Genomic DNA, 10,053 nt, shown 5'->3' with positions numbered 1-10,053 from the left:
AAAAAAAAAAAAAAAAAAAAAGTCTGAGTATTACAAGGGCTGAGGAATAGTTCTCAAATATATGGCTTCACTGGATTCTTTTTGCACACTACTGACATATTTATAGGAATACTTTTCGAAGGAGTAGTGAATATAGTAAATATTACCAAAATATTACCAAGAGTGGTGAAGGAAGTAGTGAAGCTATTTAATTAAGCCAGAACTTCTATATACACTACCTATGATTATTAATTATGAAGAATTTATTTAAAAATTTAATAAAAATTAAATATAAAAAGTACGATCATAGCCCATTAAAACTAAAAAAGTCCTGGGCCGGGGATTTAGCTCAGTGGTGTTACCAACTGTCTCACAAGCACATGGTCCCAAGTTTGACCCCTGATACCAAGCAAACAAACAAACAAACCCTAGAAGAGACCTTAGGTAGCACCTTAGTGAATGCTTGGCTAAAACCAAACAGCAAAATACAGGGGAAGTGAGATTAGAAACCAAGTTAATGGTAAGAGATCTTGGTTCCAGTCAGGCCTAGTGGCACATGACTGCAATCCCAGCACTTAATTATACTTTTGGGGCCACTAAACTGGGGCAAGGTATAACTGGGGAGTGTGACCAAGTCCTTTAGAGTAACATGGGAGTTCTGGGCCCTAGAAAAGAGACGTGGAAAGGAAGGTAAAAAAAAAACTACCCATTTTATCTAGGACCAGACAAGGACCTGGAAACAAATGGTATAGTACCAAAGAGGATGGTGCATTTCTAATGGTCCAAAAAATTCACAAACTACAACTACAACTTCAGTACAGCTGCTGCTGACTGGTGTAGGAAACAATACAGTGTCATTTCAATGGAGAGCTGAGGATCATTTATTTGACAGGCAATAATCCTTTCAGCCTTGCAAAAAGTGAATGAACTTGTCTTAGAGCGAAGACTTCTGCTATTGTAATACTGTGTTATGAATGCTTTTAGGATTTTTTTTTTCTGGTAACACCGGGGACTGAACCAGGGATACTCTACCATCAAGCTATAACCCAGCCCTTTTTTATTTTTTCAGGCAAGGGTCTCACTAAATTGACCAGGTTGGCCAATCTGCCTGTCTCGGCCTCTAAGAGGGCTGGATTTACAAGCATGTCCCACCACACCCTACTTACATGCTTTTTTAATATGGAGCTACTTACACAAAGAGATGCCTATTAAGCTGGTAATTATGCACAGCTGTAAAATTACTATTCTGGAAAGATATGCCATGAGCAGGCTCACTGAATTCTACTGTATTTTCCTTATTTTTATTTTTTAATTTAAAAACTACTGGGTACCAGGGATTAAACCCAGGTCCTCCTTGTACATGCTAAGGAAGCACTCTACTGCTCAGCTATAGCCTCAGCCCTTTTTATTTTTGAGACAGGATGTCACCAAGTTGCCCAGGCTGGCCTTGATTTGCAGTCCTCTTGCCTCAGCTGCCTGAATAGCTGCGATTTCAGGCTTATGCTACACTGCTCAGCTCCTGCTGCATTTTAATCTCCTGCTCACAGTGCTTTTTCAATTAGGTAACAGTATGAAAACTCACCCTTCTTCTCAGCCAAAGGCCAGAATGAAGTCGAAGAAACCGATAGATAACAGCTTTTACAGTCTTTCTCTTGCCTTTTCGTGTGCTGCAGTAAGTTAGAGTTCTGACTGGCACCATTAGGACATTGGGAAGCAAGGGAGCCACTCTGAAATAGATCATAAAAATTTTAACCAGCAGTCAGACTGATTAAAGGATAAAACCTATTTTTTCTACACAGTACTTAGAAATGAGTAAGGCTGATCCACTGGAATGGAGGTAACTTTTAATATATAATACTGCTTCAAATGTTCTAAGATGCTATGTGTAAATAAGAACAGCAGCTACCACCACCTTAAAATGTACCTCTGCTAGTGGTCTGGCCCAGTGGTAGAATGAGTTCAAACGTGCACAAAGACCTGGGTTCACTGCCCAGCAGTAAAATATAAATAACCAAACAAAACCCAACCCCACCCCTATGAATTTACCCTACTCTATTTTAATAACCTGATTTCTATGTGTGTCTTTTCTGCTGAGTATAGTGTTGGGAACCTGGAGGTGCTTAACTGAACAGAGACCATGCACAGCCCAGCCTTGGAAGCCAAGCATCCTGTCCACTTTCCACTTTGCCTGACAGCTTCCATCGAGGAAACCATGTACACATCAGAACCCTGGGGCTGGGGGTGTAGCTCAGTGGCACAGCACTTGCCTAACAGGCACAATACCCTGGGTTCTATCCCCAGTACTGCAAAAGGAAAAACAGAAAAAAAAAAGAAGAGCAAAGCTCTGGTAGTTCCTGCTACTGGCATTTAGGCACATGAATGTCAATCATACTCTCCACTCTGACAGCCTACCATTGCAGGCAGACAACCTGCCAGATAGGCAGAGTATCACCACCTTCTAAGATGTCTTGCAGGCATGAATATTTTATTATTTATACATAGTTTTTTGAGACAGGCTATTCCTAAGTAGTCCAGGCTGGCCTTAAACTTGGTAAATAGCCCAGGATTTTCTTAAATTTGGGATCTTTTTGCCTCAGCCTTCCAAGTGCTAGGATTACAGGTGTGAACCACCACACTTGGGATGAATATTTTTTATATTCTATTTCAATTCTGGGGATCAAACTCACAGCCTCATGAATGTTAGGCAAGTGCTCTATCCTCAGCTCAGGAATGAATATTCTAAAATTCTGTCTAAGTATCATGTTCATTGAAATGAATTCTACCTATTAAGGATCATTCCAGAATATCCATATGTCAGATTTCTGACAGATGTGACAAGTCTGGGAGCAGAAGAAACAACTGGTGTGTCAGTAAGACTAAAATGTCCATTGGACAGTGCAGAATTGAGACAGGCATTCCTGGCATGGTTGTGATAGGCTGAAGATGCCAAAATATTTATGGGCCGTAAGATTCCTGAAAAGACACAGAAAAACACATATATTTAATATAATATTCCAAAATATGCAGACATTTAACATTAATGCACCAAAGCAACCAAATATTAAACATAACTAAAATGTCCTGAGCATCAGACTTACCTATAGAGCTTTCCACCAACTTTATGGAGGCGTAGTTTACATACCATCAAATTACCCATGTTATGTGGCTCAATTCAATGACTTTCAGGATATTTAGAGATTATACAACTACCATCAAAATGCAGTCTGATGCGTTCTGGCTCTATATGCAGTACTAGGAGACAAAGTATGCATGTGTAAATCAATTCTCATCCCCAGATCTTGTTATACTCAGTGTAGTGGCAGGTCAGAGACCTGAAAGTGCAAGCACTTCTTGGAAAGGCAACAGAGGAGCAAGAGATAGATACGTGAAGACAACAGAGAGGCACTTGAGTTCTCTTCTTGAATACGAACAGGCCCTTCGAGGAGGAGGAACACATATTGGAGAGGATGAGCAACATTAACAAACGTCTAAGGCAGTGGTGGCGAACTTGTAGCATGTGTTGCAGTGGGCTGTTATCATTGCTCTAAAACATTACTGAAGCTCTAAAACATTTGCTATCACTGGTAGAGGGGCTGATACTCTTGTGTGTGGGGACAGGAGACAGAGGCTGCACACTGCTTCCCTGACTGTAGCAGAGATGCCCAGGAAGCAGCAGTGGGATATGAGAAGGGGCAAGTGGAAGGCAGGGACATGTGGACTGGATGCGGTCCTCTTATCTATCCTTCTTACTGTGCCACTGTGCAAGTCAGAACATCCAAGTGGATTCAGAGTTCTGTGAGTGATTCTGAGTGTAATGTGGGACTCAAGAATGCACACATTAAAAAAACTCCACAAGACTGAAAGGTCCTAAAACTGCAATGTGATGATGGCTGCACCTCTTGCACTGTACACATAAAATGAACTCTACAGTATGTAAATTCTACCTCAATGAAGTTGGATAAAAAAAAAAAGCTGTACCTGAGTCCGAACCACAGTGGGGACTACTGTCCACTGCACTGATCTACTGACCAGCTGGGCCAGGGTTTGAATCACACTGGTTAGGTTCATACTCTACCTCTACTACACTCACAGTTTGTCCACAGGCAAGTTATTTAACCTCCCTGTGCTCCAGTTTCCTCAAATTCAGGTTTGGTTAATTATGGAGAGCACAATGAGAGGAAACATAAAGTGCTTGGAAGAGTACTTGGCACAGAGAAAACATTTAATAAACCCTAACAGCAGACAAAGAGCCAAGGAATGCCTAGCAAACATGGCACAGGCACGCACCACTTAATATGGAGTGTGTTGTAGACCAGCAGCAGCAGGTGATTTCATCACTGTGCGGACAGCTTAAGAGTGTACTTGCACAAATTGAACAGTACAGTCTACTACATGCGCAGGGCTATTTGTGAACAGCCTCAGTCATATATGTGGTCCGTCTTCAACTGAAATGTCATGCAACACATGAATGTGTTAGCAGGTAGCAGATGCAGACAGTGACTTTGCTTTTCTCTTATCCATTAAAGACAATAATCTTCAAACTGAAAGGGTAGTATTCTGAATCCAAGATTAGAAAAAAATCAGTGAGTGTCCTTAATACTGGCCCTTGCAAGTCAAATACTCTACTCAATGCTGGAATTCAAGTATCTGGGTATAAATAATTTATATTTCAAACAACTCAAAAGATTTGCAGATGTGATTATAAGGCAGAAGATAATCTTTGAAAAAATAAGTGAATTAAAGAGGAAGATTGGAGATAAGAAAATATCCCAATTTTCACAGGTACTGGCTCTTGCTTTGTCTCAGTTAAAATACAAAACCTCAGAAATTCTGAGAAACCATCCTAGGTGAACTGAGCAGAAAGTCTGGAATACACAAATTTCATGTACAGAAAAAAAAATGTTAGAACAAATTTATAAATCCACAGGAAAATAGTCAACTAAGAGTCTGTTTCTTCTTCTCCTTTTTTTTTTTTTTTTTTTTTTTTTTTTTTGGTACAGGGAATCCAACTCAGGGCCTTGCACTTGCCAGGCAGGCACTGCACTGCTGAGCTACATCCCCAGCCCTTAGAGTCAGTTTCTTTAAAAGAATCAATTTAGTTTCTTTTTCTTCCCTCCCTTTCAAGTAGGAGCCAGTTGGTCTTTATATTTTGTTTGTCTGGTTTTTTCAGACAGGGTCTTGCTATGCAGTTCAGGTTGGTTTGAACTCCTTATGTTGTCCAGGCTGGATCCTTCTGCCTCAACTTCTTGAGTTCTGGGATTACAGGTGTGCACCACCTTGCGCAGCCCAGTTGTTACTTTAAAAGATCCAAATTCAGCTACTGTGTTCTTGCAGTGCAATTCACTCTCTTCTGTACAGTTCACTTCTTTTCCTTTTATTTGGCCCAAATTTACTCTAAAGAACCTGTTTCTTTTCCTATCTTTAACAAATGTAAAACCTCATTTAAAAATAAACACAAGAACCAATTTCAAGCCAGGCGTGGTGATGGCACATGTAATAACAGCATTTATGAGGCTGAGGCAGGGTTACAAATTTGAACCCAGCCTGAGCTACAGAGTGTGACCTTGTCTCAAAAAACAGCTGGGCATGGTGGTGCATGCCTGTAATCCCAGCACTTGAGAGGCTGAGGCAGGAGGATTGCCCTGAGTTGGAGGCCAGTCTGTGATACACAGTGAGCTCAGGGCCAGCCTGAACTACAAAGGGAGACCCTGCCTCAAAACACCAAAAACAAAGCAAAAAGAAATTTCTTTTTCTGAACTTTCTTCCTTCCACTCTTTTTCTAGACGAGGAGTCTATGCTGCCCCAAGTTTGACGCCAACTTCAAACTCCTGTGTTTAAGCCATCTTCCTGACTTAACCTCCTGAATAGCTGGGACCACAGGCTGGCACCACCATGCTCAGCTCTGTTTCACTTTTGTATAACCATCATAGTCTGGGGAAATTTTGGAATGTCCTAGCCATGGTATAGCCTGAGTTTAGGAAGGTATCTCAAAAAAAATTTTTCCTTACATTCTAAAGAAATAAATAATTGCAGGCAGGATAACAGTACAGCAGGTGAATTCCACATTGGCTGAAAACTATTCCCAAATTAATTGACTGCTGCTATTCACTGGGTTAAACTCTCTTCCAGCTGGGTGTGGTGGTATACGCCTGTAATCCCAGTACTCGGGAGGCTGAGGTAGGATTGCCATGGGCTTGAGGCCAGCCTGGGCCACATAGTGAGTTTGAGGCCAGCCTGAACTACATAATGAGACCTTGTCTAAAAACAAAGCAAAACAAAGCAAAACAAAACAAAACAAAAAACCCCACAAACAAACAACAACAAAATAACAAAAACACAAACTCTCTGCCTGACTTCTTTATGGACTATTCTCAGTTTTTATGAAAGCTCTGAAGCTGTCTGAGGCATATTTATTAATCTTCATAAAAATTAAACTATGCCAGGTGTGATGGGCCATACTTGTAATCCTAGCACTCAGAAGGCTGAAGAGGATCATATGATTCGAGGCCAGCCTAGGCTACATAGTGGGTTCAAGGTAGACTAACTGAATAACTGTGTGCTTTAGTATGTTAAATCTAGCACAGTCTAACTTCAACTGAATAAAAGTGCAGTGCACAAATCAATGGAAGTAAATACAAGTTCCTTCACTTTTCTGGCCTGCTGGGGCATTTTCACACAAACGGGTCATTGCTAAACCATTCTTGTTATAGAGACACAGATGTTTTTGAAAAAAAACAAAACAAAACAATACAAAACCAGCTTTTAGGGCTGGGGGTTTGGCTCAGTGGTTCTGCCACCTGCCTCACAAGTGCAAGGTCCTGAGTTCGATCCCCAGTACCCGGAAAGAAAGCCACTTTAGAGGAATACGAGGCAGAGGGAATAGAAAGTGTGAAGGTTAAAAGCCAAAACAGTACAGCACATTTAGGGAATCACAAAAAACCCTGCAGGGCATAAGTCACTGGGTGGGAGGGCGAGCCCAAGAGGATCCAGACCAAGGGTCTATAAATTTTCTGATCCTTTGTCTCCAAAAATAACCTTGAAAAATTATACCATATATCTTTTCCTACATTCTTATGCAAAATCTAAAATGGTAAGGGATAGAGTGCAGGAGTAACACTGTAAGGCCCTGGGTTCTGTCCCCAGCAATAAGCAACAAGAACAGCACCACACCTACCTTGCAAGTGCAAGGTTCTGAGTTTGATCCCTGGTACTCAAAAAAAAAAAAAAATTAAAATATTGACATTGAAAAATAAGCCATCAAAAAAGCTACTGTAAAGCCAGGTGTGGTAGCACATTCCTGTAACCCCAGCACTCGGGAGGCTGAGGCAGGAGGATCACTGTGAGTTCGAGACCAGCCTGGGCTACATAGTTCCAGGTCAGTCTCAACTACATAATGAGACCCTGTCTCAAAACAGACAAACAAACAAAAAGCTACTGTTTCATTTCTTTAAATGTAGTAATGGAATCTAAGTATCATAGTGAGTTTATATGATTTACATCATCTATTTAAGAAGTACAAGGATTATGAATAGATAAAAATAAAAACTTCATCAAAAGATACTCCTGTCAAGTGTGATGGCACATGCATGTAATCCTAGCAACTCAGAGGAGGTTGGAGCAAGACGACAGAGAGTTTGAGGCCAGCCTGGTTGATACAGTGGTTCAAAGCTAAGCTGGACTATATAGCTAGACCTTGTTTCAAACAAAACAAACAAAAGCAAAAGACACTCCAAATAAAGTAAAAAAGACAGGCCAGGATGGGAAAAGAAACTGGACATGCATGAACAAAAAAGTGGTATGTATCCAGAATTTATAAGGAAGTATAAATCAATAAAACCCACAGAAAAATGAGCAAAATATTTATGTGGCTATTTCATAAAAGAAATTCAAAGTTGAGTGTGGTGGTACACATCTGTAATCCTCCACTCTGGGAGGCTGAGGCAGGAAGATCCCAAGTTTGAGCCCAGCCTGGGCAACTTAGCCAGACCCTGTCTTAAAATAAAAAAGAGCTGGGGGATAGTTCAATGTAAAAGCCCTGGGTTCAACCCCTAGTACTGAAAAAAAAAAAATCTCAAAAATGTCAATCCATGCAAATGTACTAAAATTCATTACTAATCAGAGAAATATATATTTAACCTCAGTGGGATACCACTACATAGCCATCAGATTGACAAAAACTTGTATGTCTGATGACACCAAGTGTTGGGCAACAACATAAGCACATCACTTTGGAAAACTTTGGCAATATCAAGCAATGCTGAATATACACACATCCTTTGACCCAGTAATTCATTAGTTTTATACTTCACACGCACATGCCTTACAAACACTCTTACACTTATTCACCAGGACACAAGGTCAATCAGCTTTGTACCTAAATGACCCCCAAACTGGATACACCCACGTCTATCATTAGAATGGAGAATTACAGACTGTTCACTTAAGTTTTATACTATGGCAATGAAGAAGCATTTGATGTACATGCAAATAGAATAAATCGCATGAAGTAAAAGAAACCAGGCACAAGAGTACATACTGAACAATTCCATTCATGTAAAGCTCAAAGCTAGGTAAAACAATGCTATTGAAGGGTATCATACAGACGCTAAGGCTACTACTGGAAAAAAAAGCAAGCTGATAATTATAAAAATTGAGAATAGTATTCACATCTGGGGGAAGAAGGAAATCTTGAGAGAGAAGCGGCTTGTCTTGACCTGGGTTTTAACTACACAGGTTTGCTTCCCAGTTGTTCAACCACTCATACACATTATATGAATTTGTCTTTATAAGTATTATGTTTTGTGTGAAAATATCCCACATATTAAAAGCTCTTCTCGGGCCAGGGATTTAGCTCAGTGGTTCTGCTGCCTGCCTTGTAAGCACAAGGACCCGAGTTCGAGCCCCTGTGCCAAAAAAAAAAAAAAAAAAAAAAAAAACACCCAAAAAAAAAAAAAAAAAAAAAAAAAAAGCTCTCTAACACTTAGAAAAATGTTTGCTCTTCTTGATCTTATTTTTAACACTAACTTGACACTTTTTTGGTTAAAACAGCATATCATCCTACCACATTGAATGACTTTTAACTTTTACAACAAGTCTTGCTTTTCCATTATCTCCCAATTAAGAAACCTTATGCTCCCCATTTTACTTAACACTGTAGTAATAAATTAGTCACACTCGCGTCTGAGCTTATTTAATCCCCAGCTAGGCGGTATTATGTCCGTTTTACGGCTGTAGAATCTAAAATTCAGAGAAATTAAATGACTCAAGATCAAGGGTCGTAAGTTGCGGGCTCCCTTATGTATATCAGAAAGGTGCCAGTTTTTGTGCTCTCCTCATCCCTTTTACCCCTGTATCTCTGAGCTGTTTGATAGAGAAGAAGGAGTTCATAAAGAAGTGGAGAACGGGAGACAGACTAGCATGGGTACGAGTCGGGGACCCGGTGCGAGGTCCCAGCCCCACCGCTCCAAAATTAGAAGCAATCCCCGCCCCGCCCCCCGCAACAAAGATTCCGTTTTTCTTATTAATCTCCAGACTAAACACTCCACCCCACACCAGTTTTCTATCTTGTGAAGGCATAAATGGAAAACATTGCTCTCCACTGACCTGAGGAGGCTCTCACGACTCTCCCTAACACAGAGGTTGCCATCTTGCCACCTTCACCTACGGTGGCCGCCTGGGGTGTAAAAACTCCAGAGCAGAAGAATAGAGAAAAATCAACCGGGGCGGAGTCAGGGGAGGGATAGAGGCGTGGTCAGTTCAATCCTTATTGAATGTGTACCAGGCGCGTGTCAGGTTCTGTCCTTCGCCACTGTCAAACAACTGCCCGGAGTCCTAAGCATATAGGATGTATGGGGGCGGGGGAGAGGGCGATCCTCTTGCCCCAGACTCACAAGTAACCAAGACTGATTTACAGGGATGCGTCACAAGCCCCGCTTTTGTGGGGGAGGGGTGTCTCGCTAAGTTTCCCAAACTGGCCTGGAGCGCCTGGGCTCAAACAATCCTTCTGCCTCAGCCTCATGAATAATGGGTATTGCCAGCGTCTGGCTTCTCAAAAAAAAAAAAAAAAAAAAAAAA

General features: G+C 41.0%; 1 protein-coding gene across 3 annotated transcripts in view; it reads right to left on the bottom strand.

Moving 5' to 3' along the window:
* Mrpl35 (mitochondrial ribosomal protein L35) overlaps positions 1-9,872 on the bottom strand; it is a 21,228-nt gene extending 11,356 nt beyond the window's left edge. Inside the window, exons 1-3 of one of the 3 annotated variants that reach the window (XM_019207681.2) lie at positions 9,583-9,872; positions 2,763-2,952; positions 1,562-1,706 (exon numbers count right to left, since the gene is read on the bottom strand). In XM_019207681.2, the coding sequence (XP_019063226.1) occupies positions 1,562-1,706; positions 2,763-2,952; positions 9,583-9,625 (378 nt within the window). In that variant the 5' untranslated portion in view covers positions 9,626-9,872. The remainder of the gene's footprint in view (positions 1-1,561; positions 1,707-2,762; positions 2,953-9,582) is intronic. The other 2 variants (XM_033765256.1, XM_010625674.3) reach the window with 2 other exon arrangements.
* Positions 9,873-10,053: the final 181 nt, after the last annotated feature.

Source organism: Fukomys damarensis, unplaced genomic scaffold, assembly GCF_012274545.1.
Source record: "Fukomys damarensis isolate Sample0158 unplaced genomic scaffold, DMR_v1.0_HiC HiC_scaffold_2, whole genome shotgun sequence".
NCBI lineage: Eukaryota > Metazoa > Chordata > Mammalia > Rodentia > Bathyergidae > Fukomys > Fukomys damarensis.
The sequence above is the reverse complement of the archived record's forward strand: the minus strand, read 5'-3'. Positions and strand labels throughout refer to the sequence as shown.